General features: G+C 43.1%; 2 protein-coding genes across 5 annotated transcripts in view; one reads left to right on the top strand and one right to left on the bottom strand.

Annotated features, from left to right (window-relative positions):
• Positions 1-10482, top strand: part of KL (klotho) — a 48444-nt gene extending 37962 nt beyond the window's left edge. Inside the window, exons 4-5 of the mRNA XM_054271832.1 lie at positions 2005-3121; positions 6785-10482. Of these exons, the coding sequence (XP_054127807.1) occupies positions 2005-3121; positions 6785-7122 (1455 nt within the window). The 3' untranslated portion in view covers positions 7123-10482. The remainder of the gene's footprint in view (positions 1-2004; positions 3122-6784) is intronic.
• Positions 10483-19209: 8727 nt separating this feature from the next.
• STARD13 (StAR related lipid transfer domain containing 13) overlaps positions 19210-22076 on the bottom strand; it is a 244671-nt gene continuing 241804 nt past the window's right edge. For all 4 annotated transcript variants that reach the window (XM_054271414.1, XM_054271417.1, XM_054271415.1 and 1 more), the window contains 2 exons: positions 21522-21698; positions 19210-21175 (listed from right to left, as the gene is read on the bottom strand). In XM_054271414.1, the coding sequence (XP_054127389.1) occupies positions 21058-21175; positions 21522-21698 (295 nt within the window). In that variant the 3' untranslated portion in view covers positions 19210-21057. The remainder of the gene's footprint in view (positions 21176-21521; positions 21699-22076) is intronic.

The raw sequence follows: 22076 nt of genomic DNA on the forward strand, positions 1-22076 counted from the left end.
AAAGGAACTGAACGAGATTAGATTTAAATGAAATTTCTGTATTCCTTCTATTTCATTTTATGTTATACTGTGTCTGATGAGGGCTTGCAGTGCCCCTGCATAGAGCCTAGCTAGTTCATGGCTCTCAGTCTTTCTTTCAACTGATTTGATACTTTGGGAGAATTTTTCAAATTATAATACTTTATAACATGAGTAAAAATTCTACCTTAGTTGTGATCGCTTTAACTGTTGGGCTCTGTAATTTTCATATGCTATTTTGGGTTGCAGAGCTTCTCTAACCACAGTAAAGAGGTATAAATTCAAAGCGAAGGCTTCATCCAAAACCAGAATTTTTAATTTGTATTTTCCACAAAGGCAGAATCTTTCTTAAGGCTTGAATGTGAGGAGCTTGTTTGTTTTTTCTCACTCCAAAAGTAAGATTTGGCTTTGTTCTCTTGAGAAATACCGCAGCCTTCTTACCTCATGCACTGATTTCCAAGAAAATTCAAGTCATCCTCCTAGCTCTCAGATAGATTAAGAATTGGAAATGGAATTGCTGCTTTTGGAGTCAGTAACAACTATAAAGTTGCGGAGTCAGTCAGCCTACAACAGCTAAAAACTCCCTCCCATCCCCAAAACCTTCAAAGCTGAATATTTTCGTTTCAAAAGGCCATTCAAACATTTTGTTCTGTAAGGCTTAGGTTGTTTGATTTGTAGATGCATCACGGTGGAAAAACTGTTTTGACAGCATTCCCACAATATTAGTGGCAATGCATGCTTTAGTAATCTACAAGGGACAATTCTCCAGAAAAGCAATTTCCCTCAGACATGCTGTTTTTTATTAGTTTCTTCTACAAGCACAGTACTGACCTCTCCGGAGAAAATAGCAACTGATTTTCAGCAGCTTCTTTTATACAGTCTGCAGAGCCTCAGCTACAAGTTGAACACTGGTTGTAGGCTGACACCTGCTTTTCAAACAGAGGGCAGGACAAGGAATCTGAGCTCAGGGGGAAGCTGCACAGCAAAGATTAAACATAAAGAGAAAAGGACAAATAAAGACCATGGTACCACTATCCTATGGTTTGGATCTAGAAGGAATTTCACAGAGTATGAATGAGGAAATTTCACACTGTGCATTATTATAAGTAGTTCAGTTTTTCATTTTCTAGTCCTTACTGTGCTGGTGATTTTCATTAAAAAGTGAAAGTATAATTCTGAGTGACCCTGAGAAGCTCATCTTGTACTGTGTTGCTGTGTCATACAGGCAGTTGTGACATCTGAAACCCTAAAGCCTTCTGGGAAATGCATTTTCTGTTGGACTAACAGCAGGGTTACCCAGAAGCCCAAAAAAATTGATTCAGACATCAACAGCCTGCTGAAATAACTTGCAAATTACTTCAGTATGAATTAAATAAAAGAGGATGTCTCCAGCAAGAAGGAAAAAATTTGCTTGTCCGCTGAATTTTTGCTAAAAATCAAGTGCAGAGCATTACTCGTCTTTCATCATAGTCAGGAAAAGAAGAGGACACAGAAATGATGTTGTATTCATTATTTCTTCTCATGCATTCAGGGAGTGGTCTTGAAATTGACTGTACTGGGTAATTTACAGCGGACAGTCTCTCTGTATTCCCTCCTTCAAAGAAAACATTTTAAAAATTCCTGTAGTCTTCACTGAAGATCTTCTTCTCTGGATATCTGTTGCAGACTTAGTGCCTTATACCCGAGCAATCTCTTGTTTCTTTTGGAAACTGGAACAACTTAGAGAAGACATAGACATGATGACCATTAGCATAAGCTTGTTTGGAAAGTAGGGTGAAAATAATATATAGATTTGGTACTTTTCTGACATCACTTGTTAACAGAAAAGTCATTAATTCATATGAGCCCAAGATGGCAGTATCAGAGATGCTGAATGCAATGTTTTGATTCAGGATATTCTTCCACTAGGCTGTGTCTGATGGTTGTGATGTTCCCACCTACCTGGAACAAACAGCTTCAATCTGGTGTGTTTCCTGTTCCCCCTAGGTAGACACGACACCTGCCCAGTTCCTCGACTCCAGTGTTTATGTGTGGGATGTTCACCAGACGAAGCAGCTCATTAAAGTGGATGGAGTTTACGCCTCGAAGCGCAAGCGTCACTGTGTTGACTTTGCTGCTATCAGGCTCCAAATATCTCTTCTGCAAGAAATGCATGTCACACACTTCCATTTTTCACTGAAATGGTCTTTAATCCTTCCTTTAGGTAACCTTTCTCTAATCAACCACACACTTGTACATTACTATCAGTGTTTTGCTAGTGAACTTCTCAGGGTTAACATAACTCCTGTCGTTGCTTTATGGCAACCTATGATTGAGAATCAAGAGCTTCCAGTTTCTCTTGCCAAATATGGTGCTTGGGAAAACACAGAAACTGTTCAGGCTTTTGTTGAGTATGCCAGATTCTGCTTTACAAGTCTTGGGGACCATGTCAAATTTTGGATCACCATGAATGAACCGTCTGTGAAAAACCTGACGTACACAGCAGGGCACAACCTGTTGAAAGCCCATGCAAAAGTCTGGCATCTTTATGACAAAGAATTCAGGAGATCTCAGAAGGGCAAGATATCTATAGCTTTGCAAGCTGACTGGGTAGAACCAGCTTGTCCCTTTTCCAAGAATGACCAAGAAGTTGCTGACAGAATTTTAGAGTTTGACATTGGCTGGCTTGCAGAGCCCATCTTTGGGAATGGAGACTACCCAGAGGTGATGAGAGCGTGGCTTCACCGAAGAAACAGTGTTGACCTGTATAATTTCCACTTGCCTTACTTCGCAGAAGATGAAAAGAAGTTAATACAGGGCTCATTTGATTTTTTTGCCTTGAGTCACTACACTACTACTCTTGTGGGCTCAGAGAAAGAAGATGCTGTAAAATATGACCACTACTTTGAAGTTCAAATGATCAATGACATCACGTGGCTTCACTCACCCAGCAGAGCTGCGGTAGTGCCCTGGGGGCTGCGTAAATTGCTCAAGTGGGTGAAATCAAAGTATGGCAATGTCCCAATTTATGTTATGGCTAATGGGATTGATGATGACCAGAATATGGTGCATGATAAGCTCAGAGTGTATTACATACAGAATTACATCAATGAAGCTTTAAAAGGTAAGGAGCCACAAATGGTTTATAAGTCACAAATCCCACTGTTAGTATACTCTGTGTGATAAAGTATGCTTAGCTTTATAATACAGGTCCTCTGTAGAATACTCCCTAAATGAGATGTTACTACAGTGTAACAGGTAATTTTTCCCTTGATTTATGATTGATTGGTGTTACCAAACGTCAGGAAGATTGACCTTGCTTATGTCCTGCATAAGACAGCAGAAGAAGATTTTTATGGATTCAGTAAATTTAAATAGAAGTTGTGTGAGTAGCTCCACATGTATTTAGTCAGATTTTCATCTTACTGCACTTCTAATGTTGTTTTGCTTTGCTGCTTCTCTCCACTGATGTGCCTCAGGGCTGGGTATGAGTTCTGTTCCTCAGTTGTCTGTGTATCTTATCCAACAATGATCTTATCCAACAGTGATCTTCATAATAATTCAGCTGTCTACCTCATTATGCCATTTCCTGGACTGTTTCCTGCTGTTCAGAACACATACCAGTCCTTTTCTCTGTCTCAAAGATTCATAAATTATAAGGCAAAAAGCATTTTGAGTCATCCTGTCATACAGCACATGCTGTTTTTTCAGAAAAGTACAAGGCCCAAGTGAGATAATTTTTACTGATGAAGAATCTCTGCTACCTCCCAGTGTGTGTGTGTATATATATATATATATATCTCATTTCTACTATTAATTGCTCTAGCTTCACCTTTAAGCAGTCTTGTGTATTTCCACATGTATTTTACCTATGTAGGTATTTGCAGACGCAAGACAAGCTATCTCTCATGTATCTCTTTGATAGAAAATAGAGACAAAGCTCTTTGTGTCCCTTGCTATAAAGCACCATTTCAAAGCTCTTGAGTTATTACATTTTACCCTCTGTGCTGATATTCTTCATTAGAGGGGTAAACCCACACCTGGACACACTGTTCCTGTCACAGCCACACTTAGGCAGGTATAACATAACCTCTTACCCTCCTCATTTCTACATGCAAGCAGGCAGTTGGCCTTCTTGGCCATGGCAGCAGGTTGGTTACACAGTTTCTGTGATGATATACTGACATTTTAAACTCAGTTACAGATTTCTTCCCCCTATTTGAAGCAAGACAACCTCTTCAAAACTAAGTCTGCTTGTTGTTCACATTTGGTCATGTGCAAATGCCTGCTGCTTGTTTGTGCAAACCTTGCTATGCTGGCTAAGTTATGTCTCTAATCTTTGTGACTTGCAGACTGTGAGAAAAACTTTTACATTTATTTCAGGTTGCTGATATATTTAAGATCTTTAAATAACTTAGTGCTAAAAGCTGAGCTCCATGACCATGGCAGAAATATACACATTGTGACACTTACTTGCCTTCAATTACATTTCTAGACTTACTTCTCGTTCTATTACTTAATTCTACTCGAGACTAGTTGAAATCTGTTTATTATGGGCTTCCCTTGACCTCATAACATTCTATTTTCTTGTTCCAAATGCCATATAATATAAAGTCATTTGCCTTGTGAAGCTCTAAATATTTAACATCAAACATCATTACTTTTATTGATCTGCTGCTCTCAGAAAAACAAAAGTCAAGTTATTTTGACAAGATTTATTTTTCATAAAGCCAAACTGATTGGCATTAATCATGTATTATCTCCTAAATTTTAGATTTATCAAGCTTTATATAATCTGTTCCACTCTTTTGGTAGGTAGTAAAGGATGGCTGGCAGTTCCTGTCCACTGTATTAACTATTGGCTTTAACTTCCTCCTCTGTAATTTCCACCTCTTTTGCTGATTACTGAACATCAATATTAAGTGCCCAAGAGTTCATTCTCCATCATTTTGTAGCATTGAATGCATGTTTTATAAATCTATAGTTAAAAAAATATTTTGGCAATATTTGGGCTTGCGGTTTCAAACTGGTTTTTTTCTGTACTGCTTGTCTCCTTGGCACTTCTGTTTTCAAAGTGTCTGTGGATATGGACTTTTCTCCCAGTTCCCATTAGCAAGAGCACCTGCATGCCTCTGCTTTTTATAGAACTTTATCCTTTGTACTGTTCTGGTACCACTGTCCCCCAGTCACTTCTTTCTCCCTCTTCTGTCCAGCCTGTAAATAGCTCCTGTGTTTTTCAGCTTAACCTATTTTCTTATCTTTTCACCTCTTTGTGATGGATAAATATGTCTCTGCTAACTAGCTGTATATTTTTCCTATAGTTTAATGTAGACACCATACTCTCATCCATAGTGTTCCATCAGCTTTTCCATTTTTTTCTTCTCCCTCTCTGATATTGCATTTTTGTCCATCTTGTTGTTACATAAGCTTGGCATCATGACTGATTCAGGTTTCTCCAAGACATGCATTTTTTTTTGCAACACCTTGTGCAGTAACTAAGATGAATTAGAAATCTTGTGTCCTTACCTCAGTGTCACAGCGTAGAGGGGCATTGGTATGTGTATGCCCTGGCCTTAAAGTCCCTGTTCTGCCTTCTTCCTCCAGCTGATTTCAGGCACTACATGTGGAAATTTTTGTGTATGTATTATTGCTCACCTGCATTGTTCCAGGGGAGCCAGCAGGTTTGTGCAGATAAATGATTCCAGGATACAGTATGGGCCCTTTTGGACTGAGGCTATATTTTGAAGTGCTTTGCACTCTCTTTAAGTACATCTTTGCCAATTGAAAACAAAGAACAGCAGTAACCATTTATATAACACCATTAAATCCACCTGCAGTTCTGCAAACACAACTAATTATCCTGGGCAGCAGCTCTGTAAAAGCCCAGGTAAATGTTATTTCATTTTACACATGAAAAGTAGGTTAGAGGTGCTAAAATCTTGCATGTGGCTTCAGGAAGAATTGTTTCCAGAAGCATATGGAAGTTCAGTTCTGTGTTCATCTGCTTTAATTTGCTAAAACAGTGATTTTGAGAGATAAACTATTACAGTTTGTGTTTACTACCTTGGATTGATTTTTTTTGTCAAGCAGGATAGATGGCTCAAGGTTAACACTGCAGCTGCTGGGCCTCTTCCAGTAGCTGAGTTAGCAGTATGGATTGCAGGCACGTTCTCAATACAGACTGATACAGGTCATCTTGGATCAGAAACTTGGGTTAATAACAGGAGAGGGCTGCAATTTACATCAACTTTCCCCTTGCACCAGTGATATCCCAGTGCACAGCCTCAGCATGGCTGTGTGATATTTCTGGTGTCGCTGTGCATTTGCAAGTGAGAAGTGCAGACAAATGTCCTCTGTTTCTTGACTGTCCCCATCAGGATGTGCCCTGCAAGGGAGAAGGAGCAATCAGAGAAAGAGGATGCAGAAACCTAGGGGCAGGAAACCCAAAACCTGTATTCTTTAATACATAACAAAGAGAGCCATCTTTTCATGATAGTCTCTATGCTGATCATAAAACACCATCAGGCGCTCGCAGCTGTGTTTGCCAAGCCCAAGGAAATAAATTGCAGGATACTCACAGATCACACTGTCTGGCAGTGGCTGACAGATTCTTACCTTTCATGAGAAACACTTCACAGATGTACATGTACCTTACCTAATTTTGGAGAGAAGTGCAGATGTGGATTTAACATTCCCCTGCCCCTCCTTTACATATGGATATATGGTACTGCTCTTGAATGCAAAGTGACATTGATTAATTTCTTCCACCCTTTGTCTTCTTTTGCAGCTTACACCTTGGATGATGTTAACCTTCAAGGATATTTTGTCTATTCTTTTAATGACAAAACTGCTCCTAAGTATGGTCTCTACAGCTACGTTGCAAATCAGTATGAAGCAAAGCCTTCACTGAAATATTACAGAGAAATAATTGGCAATAATGGTTTTCCTGGTCCTGAAACTCCTGAGTTGCTGTGTCCAGAAGAGGTTGCCTCATGTGCCAATTGCCACTTCTTCCGAACAAGAAAATCGTTATTAGCCTTTATCTCTTTCGTATTTGTTGCATTTATTGTTACTATATTCTTCATTACTTACTACTCCAAGAGGCTGGAAAGACGGTATAAATAGAGCTTCTCCTTTTTCATACATCACTCACTGTCCTTTTTCTTGCAATCCCTTGGGAAATCTGAAATAAAAATGCACAATGCTGTGATTGCTTCAGCATTAGGAAGGCATTTACATTGCTTGGTGCTGGAGGATATTGACATTGAGAAGCTATTGCTTGCATATAGCTTCCAGAAATCATTTTCTCTGTTGTAGTACCTTCGGTTTATAACCAGTGCTTGATTCCTGTGGTTGGAGTTGTCTCACAACTTTCCCTGGGACCTTTTGTTAAGCACATGCTTTACCCTTCTTGGATTTCCCTTGCTGAACTGTACAGGTAAAAGTAGGTTTTGAAAATGTGGTGTGATGGAAGAGTCTAAATGTCAAATTCTCCAAGACTGAGGTGAAACAAGAATTTGCTTTTCCAAATTAGGATTTAACTATGATGTTTCTTAACCAGAGCTAGAACCTAACTGGAGCAGAAATCATGACTGAGAAGAAAGTGGAGGAGAATTGCAAAAAGCAGTGCCAGGGGAAAGATTAACCCCTGTCCTAAAGCAGATGCAGGAGGAAGAACAGGGGGAAATGAGTCTGTACTGCTGGGAGCTCTTGGTAAGTCAGTAACTGGTACTGTGACTACGTCTGAGTTCAGGATGCCATTGGGGAACTTCAGTTAAAGGAACTGTGTCATTCTCAGGGAGGTAAAAAGTAGGGATATATCCAGGGATTGCAGGGGTCCTGCCATCTACAGGAAAGAGATGAGAAGGGTGAAAGGGCTTCCCTTTGTTTTGCTCAAGGGAAAAAAAGGTAAAGAGCAGGAACTGGGATGTCTTCACTGTCTCAGCTGGCAGAAAGCTGTATGTCTGACCCCAGTGCCTCTTGCCCTGTACCCAGGGACATGGCACAGCTGGGACATCCTGTTTCTGCACTTCTCACAGCCAGTTGAACTCAGCTGCCACTGCTGCTGCCCAGCCACTTACCTGCTGGAAACTTGTGATAACTTAGCAGGGATGGTCTCTGCGTGCTATTTGTGTTGAGTGCAGAGTTGTCAAAAGGCAGCATTTTGGTGTAGTAGTGCAGCACTTTATTGCTGCCAGGGTCTGGGACTGTGGAGCTGTTGGGCCAAACCTCTCACAGGTTGGCTGGAGGTTCTGCTTTGAGCAAGTGGACCTGGCAGCATTTGATCCCTAAGTATTACTGGATGTCTGAGGGCCGGTTTTTCTCTCAACAAGATGAAATAGTGGAATGTTAGCACCGTTGTTTATTAGTAGAAATAGAGAATGGGAAAGAAACCTCTGTCATTTGCCTGCCTTGTGAATTGCTGCATTCAGAGGGTCCTCAGGGTAAAGCACTACGGGCGTTTTTGTCTGGTCTCTAACTCTAGGCCTGCATTGCCTTCAGCTGTAATTGTATTTTTATTGTTATGTGAACAATGTCACTCACTGGAAAGAACATTTTAAAAGAAATGTGCTCTATGTTAATCAAGAATTATTTATCTACTAAGGCTGATTATGTTGTATTTAATGTGATGTTTATCTACTAGATTACTAGAAGATGACTAAATAACCTCCCAGGATTCTTTTCAACCTGAACACTCTGTGATTCTATACTGTATATTAAAACTTACATATAAAATATGATTTTAATTTGTAATTTAAGATTATATTTTTTCTTACATAACGTATAGAAAAAAAATTACTGTCTTCTCATAATGATTAATATATTTTTGTTCCAGTTCTAGTCTGTAAATGGTCTCTTTGCAATTATGTATATTTTGGTATTGAGATTGAGGTGCACATTTCAGGGTAAGTGATGAAGTATTAAAAATACGTGTAAAATTATTTATAGACTGATAGGACTTGCTGTAGAAGAGAACATTTCAAACTGCTGTGTATTTATGTGTTGGTGCCTGGTGCACTGAGGATTATGAAGAAATAGCTCTCCCTGAGTGTATGAAATGTGGAATGGCTTTTCCCTGGCATGGCAGTGAATCACCATGCAATACGTTATGCCAGCTGCCAGATGCCTTTGCAGCACGTAACAAAAAATGACATTCATTTAGCACAAGCTGCACCCAGCTCATGCCCAGCTTGTATGTTCTGTATGCCTGTGTGTCTGTGTTTGTGTGTGTGGTGTGTGTTTTGCTGTTGGTCAAACATGGGGGCCTGATGTTCTGAGGAGCCAGGTGTAGCTGGGTTGTACCTGCCCCCCTGGGTTTGAGGGGGCTCAGGGGGCCTGGGCAGGGGAAATCCAGAAGAGCACAGGTGCCATGGGCACAGTGCTGATGGAGACTGGCCTGACCTTATGCTTCACGAGCAGTTCCCATCCATCCAGCTGCTGCTGGGAGCTGTGGGATGGCCCAGGCACAGCACAATGTGTGAAACAGCAGTCCCAGCACGGAGGAGACACGGCAGGCTCTTCCCATAGAGGCTGGGTGATATGTAACCACTGACAGGCAGATGGCACCAGCTGGATAGCTAATTTGTACGTAAACTGGGATTTGTGGCTGTGTGATCATATCCACTCATGGAGCCATGACCCATGGAGCTAACACAGCCTTTGGCATAGTTGTCTTCAGAAGAGGTTTTAAATATCACTGCAGAGCACAGCTGGCTTGAGCAGGGCACAGTGGTTGCCAAAGTCTTCTCCCAAGCGTCCTGCCTGTGGTGCTGCGTGGGCCAGTGAATTGCACAATGATGGGCTGTTCGGATGGAGATAATGGTATGGTTTTGCCTTTGGAATCTGCTTTATTTTATGTTATCAGGGACAGTGCAGGTTTCCTGTCATTTGTCTTGAAAAAAATCACTCTTCAGTAATAATAAGGAACCCCATGAATAGGCAAAGATGGGATACCTGTCCAAGGTGTGCTTATGCAAACTGATGTGGCAATCACCTCCTTTGGTCCTGCTGTGGGGCACTTGCTGCCTTGGATGCTCACATGAGAGCAGTGATCTGGCTCTCCCAACCCCATCTGTGCATCCTGAGCAGAAATGCAGGCAGCAGGAAGGACTTGGAGCAGAGGGGGCTCCCTGCTCAGGCTGCAGAGATGGCTTGGTGGTAGCTGGTGGTTTGTTTCCTCAAGAGCAACAAGGCTCAGCATGCTCAACTTGCGGTTTTTTAGGTACACTGCTTTCTTGATTTTTAACTGTGTTTATAGAATGAAATGTTGTTGCCAGTTTACTCAGTGCTCCAGATTAAACATTCTATCTGTTCAAAATATTTTTATGACATGTGTGCAAAACTTCTGGTTTATTTCTTGAAAAGATTGTGCAGAGTGACTGTGGGAGGGATGTCTTTGCTAAATGACAGGATGAATGTTATATTGTTTTTATAACAATCGCAGAAGTGAAATAAAGATACTGAATGTAACAAATTGTAACATGATCTTACTGTTTAATGTGTCCAGTTTTTTCGCCTGCAGCATGAAGTACAGAGCATCTCAGGAGAGGCTATTGTGATAACTCTGCAAGGAGTTTGTGTTGTTTGTTTTTCCAGTGACACAGAAATAACTCTAGCTTTTGTTGGAGATTTCTGGGGCCTGTGGCTAAACAGATGTTTTTCCAGCAGACCTAGGAGTTTGGAAGCTTTTTGTTATTTGAGAGGTTTTTTTGTTACTATTTTTTAAAGTGACTGTTGCTATTTAGAAGATCTGTGGAAGTAACCATACCAATTTAAGAGTGCTTTAGTGCAATATCTTATTCCATAGTAACACTGCAGTAAATTTGAAAACTCTTCTATTCCAGTAGAGTTACTCCCAGGCTTCAGGGATTCTGTCAGCATAGTTCAGCACTGAGCAGTCTGTTTGTGGCATCGTTGTTAAACATCCTAAGGAAAGTAAATGTCAAGATGAAGGGAAGTGGGAGCAGAACGGAACAAACCCAGAGAACGGAAGAGGGGCCATACAAGCCTCAGCATGTTTAAACACACAATTTGTCCTTTTCTCCTTGTATTATAGGTGTTGCTTTCAAGTCACTTAGAAAACTTGATCTGTTCATTCTGCTTCCAGAGACGGCTGAGGTGAAAATTTCCTTATTCAGGGTAAAGAAGTCAATTCTAGGTGCTAGACTTTAGCTTTGGCAAGGAAAGTTCAATCTTGTTCCTTTTTTGCTTGAGGAAAGCCAAGAAAAAGAGACATGGAAAAGAAAAAGGAAAGCTCTTCCTGTCTTTGATGTGCCACTCATTAATTGCCAAACCACTGTTCCTCAGCCCTCTCAAGGCTATGGATGGTGCAGGCTTGTTAAGCCCACCCTTCTTGTTAAGCCCACTCTTTATAAGAGATTGGAAAAAGGGAATGATGAGGTGAGAAGAAGGTGTCAGGGCCCAGTGTATCAGTCTTTTACTTTGCTTCATGAGTTGAACAGAAGCACCACTGTCAAGCAGTTCTGAGAAAAATTAAAACTTTTAAGAAATCAGAAAGTTGAAATAACAGCAGCCTGCAGCCAGGATGCTTGTGGGTGCTGACATTTCTCTGGCTATTACTTTGTGATGCTTTCTGTGTTTCTGAAGGAGTAGCAAAAGCACCAGTGAGGCAGAGAGAAGCCAGGGAAAATGCTAACAAAATAGGGCAGAAAAGCCACAGGCACAAGCAGATGTGAAGTTCCTCATCCTGGGAGCTGAGTGAGCAGTCCCCTGCTATGGGGATGGGCCTTGGGAATATTCTTTGTTAAAAAATATTTTTTTCCATATTTCCCATATTTCTCCCTCAGTGATATCCCTCCTTCAATGATACACCTCCTACATGAGGAATTTAACTGTCAAAAGCCTTTGTCTTGTCACAAGAATTACTCACATGGTGAAGCCACATTATCTGATCCCAGCTCTCCTGAGGTGATCCAAATCTGGCCCAAGTCCCAGGAGACCCATGGGAGTCTGAGGTGGAGGAGGGGTGGTCAGTCACCAGCCCTGAGCAAAGCAGTGGGAATTACAGCAGTGCTGTTTTCCAAATGCTGCAAGTTCACAGCGAGTGGGATTCATTTCTTCCTTAGTTCCTTTCTGTTAGTGGAAACAGTTTCTTCATTACTAAGAGTAACACACAAAACCCCTTTTGCGGGTTTTTGGTTGGTTGGTTTGTTGGCTTGTTTTTATGTTCATCTGGTTTTTATTTTTTTTTATTATGGGAAAGGGTGAGTTTTAATATTTCTGTAATCTGGGATGTATGATGGACTTCTCCCTGATGTTTTTTTTATGGCATCAGTCCTTGTATGGGAGGAGAGCACCTTGATAGTGACTTCTCAGTCCCACCTGTTTGGTTCTCAGGAGCTTCCATGCCAGAGCTTCCCTTGGGGCTGCACTTCCTAGCTGGAGCAACACTCCCAAGTGGGACATGTGCTGTAGCCTGGAGGAAAAGCAGGGCCAAGGGAATGTCCTGGTGAGATCCTGGCTGAAGTGGTGGTTTGGCTCTGGGCACTGAGCTGGCCAGTGCATGGCTGCCTTCTGCATTCAGGGCTCTGCAGAAAGCCCTCAGCAGCTCTGTAAACCAGCAGGGCTGCACAAACACAGCACCTGACCCAAGAAATCTGGTTTTCCTCCTGCCAGAGGAAGCTGTGAATTGGCTGAGTGTTCAGTTCAAGAGGTGTAATGGTATAAACTACCTGCACTGTAAAGTTTTACGAGGTGACAAAGTTTTGTAGTCTGGCAATAGTGCAGTTGAGCTGGAGGCTGTAGGGTGCCCTGCCAGGAAAGAGAGGGGAGCAATAAGGTGAGGAGGGCTTCCCAGCAGGCTGCATCCTCTCTGGGCAGCCTGGAGCCTGAAGAGAGACTGAAGGCTGCTCCTTCAGTCTGGGACATGCATGGCCCAGGCACTTAGTGCTGGGTGAAGAATGGGGCAGAACAAGCTCCAGCTCTCTCATCACCCTTCTTCTCCCTTTGGGCACATACTTGTATACACTTGGACTATGAAATGGGGACCTAAATACCAAGGTGTGACAGAGGTATGTCAAGGTGTGTCACTTACTTAGAAGGCAAAATGCCATTTACAGGCCTTACAGATTTTTTGTCAATAGTTTTCATTTTGCAGCAACCCTTCTGCCTCCCCCTCTCCACTAGGATTAGATGGGTCTTATTTCCAAAAGCTAAGAAAATAAGTGCTCATAAAGGAAACTGCCAGTGATGCAGCCACCTCTCCCAGCACTTGCAGAGCTTTTAAGTCCAATTCTGATGCAAGTTTGTGAAATTTATAGGCATTTGTAACTCATTTATCTGCCACATTGCTGCGAGATCTGTGAGCGGATATTGCCTTTCCTTGCACCTCACAGCAGGAGGCGGTGGGGTCCTGCTCTTGGCAGCACGTGGTTGCTCCTGCTTGGTATTCACGGGCACATTCCTCTGGCTGATGATATATTATTATTGGGCTGGAAGAAAAATAATGCAACCAAGCTCTTATTATTTTCTCCTTTTATCTGTTTAGTCATAGTAATGTGGGATCATCGTTACATAAATGAGCAGGAGATGCAGTCAAGGACATGTTCATTTTTAAAGTCCTCCAATGCTCTTGTACTTCAGTCATTCATCTTCTGTCTTTAATTACAGCAAGTGATCTCAGAGGCACTTAAAAGATTAAATTACTCAATTATTTGAAAAACCTAAATGCAATAACTGTATCTTTTTGCTGATAAATACCAGTCACTGCTGGAAAAGGTTGTCCAAGGCAAAACATATTGGGAGGCTAAGGAGGCCATACTGCATTTTGCCTTAACCCAGTGATACCCTTTTAATTTTCATCATTTACAACCTTTATTTTTATTTGTATTGATAGTAATCACAAACTTTTCCATTGCTGTTCTGATGAATGTCACTGTCCAACACTTTACAAGTGTCCTGGCACCTCCTTGCCTGTGGAGAGAAGGACATGAGGACAATCATAGGTTAAATAGGCAGGTCTTTAGCATGGCCAGGCAGTGAACCCCATCCAAGGCAATGCTTGTGGATGGGGGATGGTTCAGTGTTTGGGAAGGGGATGTAATTAAAACACATCCCCAAGGTGGTGGCTCTCTCCATGATGAGGTAGGTGGGTTCCCTGTTGGCAAAGGTGAGCATCCGCGCTGTGCTAGTGGGTAGGCTGGCTTGGGCTCCCCAGCCTTGTAGGAAACAGGAAAGAAGGACAAAAACTGTCTCTGAGATGGTGTTCTGGGTGTCCCATGGCCACAGAGGGAGCTGTTGGTGTGCCCTGCATGTTGGCATTGCTGCCAATACTGCATCAATGCGTCTGCAGCAGCACAGTTTGTCCTTCCTGACCAGCAGCCCCATTGCTCACTTAGGATCCAGAAGTATAGCCACTGCACAATGGGAAGTTTTTCCTAAACAATTTTTTTTGGCCTCTTTTGCAAAGCAACAGATAGGGTTGGGCCCAGTTCTGGGAGCCTGGCTAAGGCACTTTTGTGATCTCTTCTCCCTGGGCCAGGAGAAAAGGAACACAACTCTTCAGGGAAAGAGAAATCCAGGATAAAGAGTTAAAATCCTGTATGTTCTCTTCATAGGTCCAATTCTGAGTTCCTGTCCTACTGGGCACCGGACAACACTGGGCAAAATACCAGAGCAGCCATGAACACAGAGTCCTCTGCACTTTGGCCATGGTGGGCTCCTTTCTCATGCTGGTTGGCCAGCAGTGAGGCACAGGTGTGGGGTTTTGGTGTTGATAAAAACTTCCTGCTTTGGACTACCTCTAAAATGAAAGAGTCCGGGGGCAAAAGAAGGACTCACTGTTTGTTGTCAAGCCAGACCAGCTGTGGTTTCATGTCCTGCTGCCATGAAGAGCAGGCCTGGCTGGTGTTAGCAGGGAGCAGTGGGGTGGCCACGTGGGCTGGCAGAGCCTGGGTGGGTGTGGGGGTCAGGCTGCCCTCAGCCAGCGTCTGTCCCACATGCATGGGGGCTGGGGCACTGCTGGCCCACAGATGCTGCTGCTGAGAGGGTTACTGTCCTCTGCTCCACCACCTGTGGTTCCCACGTTTATTTAATTAAAAATAAAAAGAAAAAAAAAAAAAGAGTAAGTAATTCAATACACATCCTCTCAAGAAACAGCAGTCATTCCAGCAAGGAGCAGGCCAGTGGTCTGGGGAAGGACAGATGGCCCTGCAGCTAATTTGCTCCCATAAATCGCAAGCTGTTGCAAATCCTCCCTGCAGTAAATGCTGGCTCTGTTTGTGGCCATGTGGAGCTGGGAGCTGCTATGAGCAGGAGATAGAGCAGAATCTGTAGTTTTAGGCTTCCCTTGTGTCTTTTACAGAATTTAGCATTTTGGTTAAGCAATAAGCTGTAATCCTGTAGCTGGCTGCCAGCAGAGCTCCATGCAATGGCTCTTGCCTCAGAACCAGGTATTTTCTTGTTGAAGCTCCAGCACAGCCAGGAGCTCATCCTGTGCCCTTGCAAACTGCTGCTGAGGACGTACACACTGCAGTTCAAGTCTGCAGTTCACTGCCTTTAGCCTCTCCATCTTGCAGGATTCTCATCCCTGGGAGAGGATCAAAAGACCCAGCTTGTCATTGCAGTGGGACAGGGGCTTATGGTTATTTTAGTGATCTGGCTTCCCTGATGAGAAGCAGAGAGACTCCTCACCCTGGTGTTTTGTCCCTGTTGTGGGACACAGGACATTCTGTACTCAAACCCTGGCAGGCTGGCCATGACTGACTCCCTGTTGCACCTGGAGCTGGGAGCACCTGGCCATGGTCACCCTGCCCTAAAGGATGTGTCCTCCTGTGTATCCTGGGCTGGGTTAGAAGGCAGACATACAAGGACTGAGTGAGACAGAGGGCATGCTGGCCTCAAGGACTGGGCTCAGGCAGTGGAAAAGAGCAGTGGAATATAACTACCTGTGGGAGGACAGTACTTGGGTTAGAGATCCTTGTTTCAGAGTCGAAGGCATGGAAGCAGCTAACTGTCCAGGTTACCTTTTGTGCAAGAGATGCTGACCTCTGTCAGAGGCATAGAGGCTGTGGTGTCTGGGACCTGCTGTGGGGTTAGGGAGGGTAACTCCCCAACATCAGCCTATGTAGGATAGGCAAATAGTTCTCTGCAGTGTTGTGACATTTTCTCTCATTTACTCATTAACCTGGACCCATTGCTCTGGCCTGCGTTTGCCCTTGAGTTCCACACGTCCTTGTGTTTGCTGAGCAGAGTCTTGCACAATGGAGCAGGGCGGCCTCCAGTTGCACAGTGGGTTCTGCTCTGCATCCATTGCTGCTCTGGTGGACTTGTTGGCTTTCTACATTGTATTCCTGAGCGGCCCAGATATTGAGGGTCACAATTTAAAATGTACATTTTAGAAAAATCCAAACAGCTACCTTGTTATGAATCTGTGGCTTGATGCCTGATGTGTAACTGCATTGTAACAATAGTCTGCCTGGTTTAGCACCCATCCAAATGAAGCCCAGGTGCAGCTGTGGCTGACACACATCTGGCAAGGAGACCGTGACATGATCATGCTGAAGTCCCATGGGGATTGTGAGTGGGTCATGCTGCTTTCTGTCTGGCAAGGTCTCTGTTCACTCCCCAGCATTTTCACATCACGACTGAGCTGGAGCAGCAGGATGTGTTTTCAGCCTCTCCTATCTGATTGGCAGGCTCCAGCAGTCTTCTGGATATTTATTCCAATATTTTCACCTCACAGTCATCTCAGGGTGCTCAGCCTGTGCTCTCATCTAACAGCCACCAGCCACTTCAGAGAGCAGCACCTCCTAGGCCTGCCAAAATCCTCTGAGGGTGACACTGATTCTGCAGTGTAAATGCATCAAGCAGAGGGATTGCCCTCTGGTGACTCCTGCAATGTGTTGTAGAGAGGACAGGCACCCAAGAATTCAACACTACAAAGTCTGTGCATACCAGGAGCTGAAACATCAGTGCTGCTAAGGTTAAGGCAACCTCATTGCCCTAAGGTTGCTGCAGTGGCTGGGAGGGAGAAATGGGAATGAGAGCACATGACATACAGCGTTTTTTTGCAAGAAAGGATGGACTTACACAGCTGACCATCTCTGCTGTGGCAGACACTTAGGAAAAAATGCATCCTTTCAATCCAAATTTTAATACAGAGCTTTCTCTGAATGAAGGGACATAAAGGCTTATCTCCTCCTAGATGGTCTCTCACAGTTGACTGTGCTCAGCACCCTGTTTTCTGAGACTCTGCTTCTTTTAGTAAGTCAAGAGAGAGTTGGAGTGATATAGATAGGCACATGATGTGCTTAGAGCTGCAGTAGAGTTTATTTTCTTTTTGCAGTGCTGTGCTTTGGATTCAGTATGGCAATAATGTTGGTAATACAGTGATGTTTTGGCTATTGTTAAGTAGTGCTCACCCTAAGTCAAAGACTTTTCAGTTTCCCGTGCTCTGCCGGTGAGGAGCTGCACAAGAAGCTGGGAGGGAGCATGGCCAGGACAGCTGAGCCGAACTGGCCAAAGGGATGTTCTTGGAACGGATATGGAACTAATATTCCATACCATAGAACATCATGACCAGTGTATAAACTGGGGGGGGGGGGGCAATTGTTGTTCAGGGATGGGCTGGGCATTGGGCAGTGAGTGGTGAGCAACTGTATTGTGCATCATTTGAGTTTCTTGGATTTTATTCCTCTCTTTTTTATCTCCTTGTTTTTGTTGTTGTTGTAATAGCAATGATAACAATTATAACAATAACAATTAGTAACAACAACAACAACAACAACAATAATAATAATAATTTTGCTTTTGTTCAATTATTAAACTGTTGTTAACTCATAGGTTTTACCTCTTTCTGATTCCCTTCCCTGTCCCTCCAGGTGGAGGGATAGAGAGAGGGGGTTGTACCAGCTGGGGTTATACCACAACACTCATCCAAAGAAACCTTTAATCCATCTGTAGAATGTGTATGAAAAACCACAGAAGTCACTATCACGCCACTATACCTTTTTTGCAATGGCTTGATGGATTTGAGATGGCTGATGTCTTGACAATGTGAACCCAGCACTCACCCAGCTCCTGTGAACCTAGACCTAAATTATTGACAAGAACACAGATGCAGAAACTTGGCTGAATTTGGAAAACAGTCTTTGCCATGAAGCTCGTGTATACATAAGAATACTACAGGCTAAGTATAATGGACAACAATATAATTTTGAGCCTGCAGTCATTACCCAAGTGCCACCCCAGAACAGTTTTGTGTATAGCAGGTTGCAATAAAGAAATCAAGGGCTTAAATTCAGCCTTTCTTGAGCCAGTGGATGAAAAAAGAGCACAAAGAAACATGATTCTTTAGTGTATGCAAATTTATTCAACTCTGAAATTATTTATTTACAACTAATGACTGATACCAACTGATGAGGTAAAAATATGAGGTATTGATATGAGTATAACATTTAAAAATGCAATTATCATAATGTATCAATGTAACAATACAAAATACTGTGGTAGCTGAACGGTAGACATGGCATAATGTGCATTTTGAAGAAATCTTATTTCAACAATACATGGCTTGGAGATGCCAGAAGCTCATGACAGAGCTTCTGCAAGGGCAGGAAAACAACCCTACCTTGCTAAGGGTGGCAGATGGCACAGGGCCTCTTCCAGCCGAGCAACGACTTGTGAGACAGGATAAAACCACTGTCCAGGTTTTCCCTTCTTTTCCTTAGGACATTATTTATTGCCAGACACTGCCATTCCCAGGGCTAGAAATTCTGTGCCTGTTAGTGCTGAGGCACCGCTGTATTTATTTATGTAAACTAATGTAGCAGAAGTACTCTAATTGCTCATGTTTTGGAAAACAGCCGGCATGAAATCTGCTGCCATGGCCACAGGTGTCTGGGAGGAGGTGCTGCTTTGTGGAATGGCATTCCCAGCTGGGGAGGCACTGTTTGCTCCTGGGAAGGCTGAGCCTGGGCAGTGGGGGTGCCCTGCAGCCAGCGGGTGACTGCCAGACCCCACTACGGCCACGTAACAGCCCCGTGAGTGCTCCCCTGTCTGCAGGACTTAAAGCTCGTGGTAGTTGCACATTGCAACTATTGTTGGCCATCACCTCGAGGCAGGAGCTCCCAGGCAGCCAACATCCCTGATCCCAGCACTTGCACAACAAAACATGAGTGACACAGATCATGGGTGAAGATGACAGTGACTTTTCTGGAGTCCTGCTCCTTCATAAGGATATGCTGGAGCACTGTGGGTCACTTTGGGTCACCCTGTGCACCCTGAGCTCCCACAGGTGTGCTGCCTCAGTTCACAGCGCTGTCCCCTGCCAGCACAGCCCCCATGTGTGTGCAGGATGGCACCTGGGGTCATGCTCTAGCAGCTGTCACCAAACACAATCCACTGCACAGCTCCTACACCTGGGGAATGTTCAAATCTCTGACTTTGAAGGGACTTCCTCATTCATTGAATTGGGGCACAAAGCTGTAGCTTCACATAGGAAATATATCCTGCTTAATCCACCTCATACTAATCTTTCTGGATTTTGCTGGAAGGACTGAGCTGAAACACTGGCTGTGAGTGACTCTGCTGGTTTATGCAGCAATAAATAAAGTCTAAGTGAACAAATGCGATTAATGAAGAACAGTATTAAGAGGCTTGTACATTCTTACTGAGTCATAGATGTAATAACATTTTGGTCGTAGGTTAGTTAAAAACAAAATGGAACCCTGCCTCAAAGGCAATGTCGACAAATTATTATTATTACTTTTAAAGCATTCTTCCATTAGCAAAATAATAGGTCCCTGAAAATGAAATTATATAATAGGCTTAAATGGCTCCTACTCCTCATAGTCCTAATCCTGCTCCCACCAATGCCTCCAGAGGTGGGATCATGCAGAACAGTGCAATATAAGATGAAAATACTTGCTGTTTCTATAAAAGCAATCTTTCCAAGAATAGTATTTATGTAGTCTTTTAAATCTCCAAGATGTGTTTAAAATCTTAAAAAATCATAGTTATTTGTATAGTAAGAATATTAAAAGGCATGGTGTTCATCTGCATGTCTTTGTGTCCACCGGATGTGGAAAACCTGCTTTGGATTAGCTATCTCTATGGGAGAAGGAAAGAACACAAAAACACTCAGAACCTAGACAAAATGCTTACAAAAGAAATTCATTTACAGCTTAATAAGTTACCAGTCTGATTTCAGCCATCTCAGGACACACAGCATTACTTTGTGCTGTCCGAGGATGAGCAGTTACCTGGAACACTGCACACAGTGAGGTCTCTACTGACAGACACCAGTCATTTAAGGCAACAGGTAAGTTTTCAACACCTTCTGCTAAAAGTCACAATTCTGCAGCTGAACATAAATGGCCTCCACAATGTCTGTCTCAGATGCATCTCCATGTATTTTATTTGGTGAGACTGATTCCCTCCTCATTATTTTTAAATGCACTGTAACCTCCTTCTTCCTTAGTTCCTGTAATGCTTCCTACATCTATTTCTAGGTACCTTCTCATAGCACACACAAACACAAAACACATTTGGGAACAGGCGTTTGTTACCACACGAATTAGGCCTGGTAGCTCTGTGATAACAGCAAACACAGCTTATGTAGCAGTGACACACTAAGAAACAAGTGACAGGTCCACTTAAGGTCCAACTGATGCAAGTGATTTGCACTGAGTTATATACAAAATAATTAATTTATACATATACATATATATATAGATAGAATATAGATAAATATATACATACTGTACATTATTTATTTACAATTAAAATATGCTTCTTAGAAGCCTTTAAATACCAGAGTTATGTAACATACAAGTAATGGCAATAATCTATTTTTGAAGTAATAAAAGCTCTCTGAAGAAATGTTTAGTTCAAGAATAAAAATTAATACATAGTGGATGCAGGGGAGGGGGGAAGGTGAAGTCTCCAGAATAAAAGAACTTTCCTATAAAATTCCTTTTTCAGCTTTGTACAGACCCAGGTCTGGTCAGATTTCTGCAGCTTAAATCAGACCTTTACTTTCAGTATTCCTGTTCCCTGCCAGACCCTGATTTATGCTCACATGCTCCCAGGAACACTTCCTCAGATTTTTGTTTCTGGTCCCTCAGCAATCAGAGGTTGAAATGAGTTTCTGATCCTGGCAACTTCTGCTGCACACAGATGTCCAAAGCCTTTGTTGTACCACTCTGGGGAATGTCCTCTGAAGAAATGAAAAGAGAATTATTGAGAAACTCAACTACTCAAGAAACATGCCCCACAGAAACGTGCTTGCCATGCTTCCTGCTCCCCACTGCCCACAGTGGTGGTGGCCATTCAAACACTTGTCTTTTCAAGTGTACTCTGAAGTTCTCCCTTGCAGTAATCAAATGAGCAGACTCTGTTTCTAAGATCACAATCTATCAGTGGTGGGCACTGAGTGGAGAGAAGACTGCAGGAAAACTCTGAAGCAGCAAAGCTAATCTAACCCTGCCCTCTGCTCCCAGCATCTGAGCTTGAGGGTTTTGTCCTGCTGAATGGCCATTGCCTTGTGCAGGTGGGATACTTACTTGAGGTCAATCCTGCAGATGTGGGTCAGCCTGGCTTTCCCTGAGCCACAGGGCTCTATCAAGTACTGGGAGTCCATGACGATGGCTCGCACAGCTCCCATGAGAGGAGCCTCTTCATGCTCCACAGAGATGGCGACCAGCATGCACATCCCCTTGGGCAAATCCGTCCTCCATGTCCTGCAGGGATGGATCAAAGACAGATTCACGTTAGCAATGAAACTTTTGGGCCCATGAGTAAGAGCAAGAACTGAAGTTACAGTCTCCTTGTCTGCCCATCCTTGTTGCCTGCAATGCTAGTGAGCTGTCCTAGGAGTCCCTGGTAGAGTTTCACGGCTGTGTGGAATAGCCACCCATCTGTTTGGCTCCAGGTGGAGAAATTTTGCTTCTCCACAGGAGCATTTTGTAGCCATCAGTATTCTAGGGCATGATAGAGCCTTTTGCAGTCAGACAAGTTTTGGAAAGGAGAAAGACCGAGGGTAAGCCTTCCAGCAAAAGCTGAAACTGTGCATTGCACCCATGCAGGCTTACAGAACAAGAAATGCAGTTCAGTACAGC

Source organism: Melozone crissalis, unplaced genomic scaffold (genome assembly GCF_028551555.1).
Source record: "Melozone crissalis strain CALT ecotype California unplaced genomic scaffold, PUWL_Pcris_2 ptg000013l_1, whole genome shotgun sequence".
Lineage (NCBI taxonomy): Eukaryota > Metazoa > Chordata > Aves > Passeriformes > Passerellidae > Melozone > Melozone crissalis.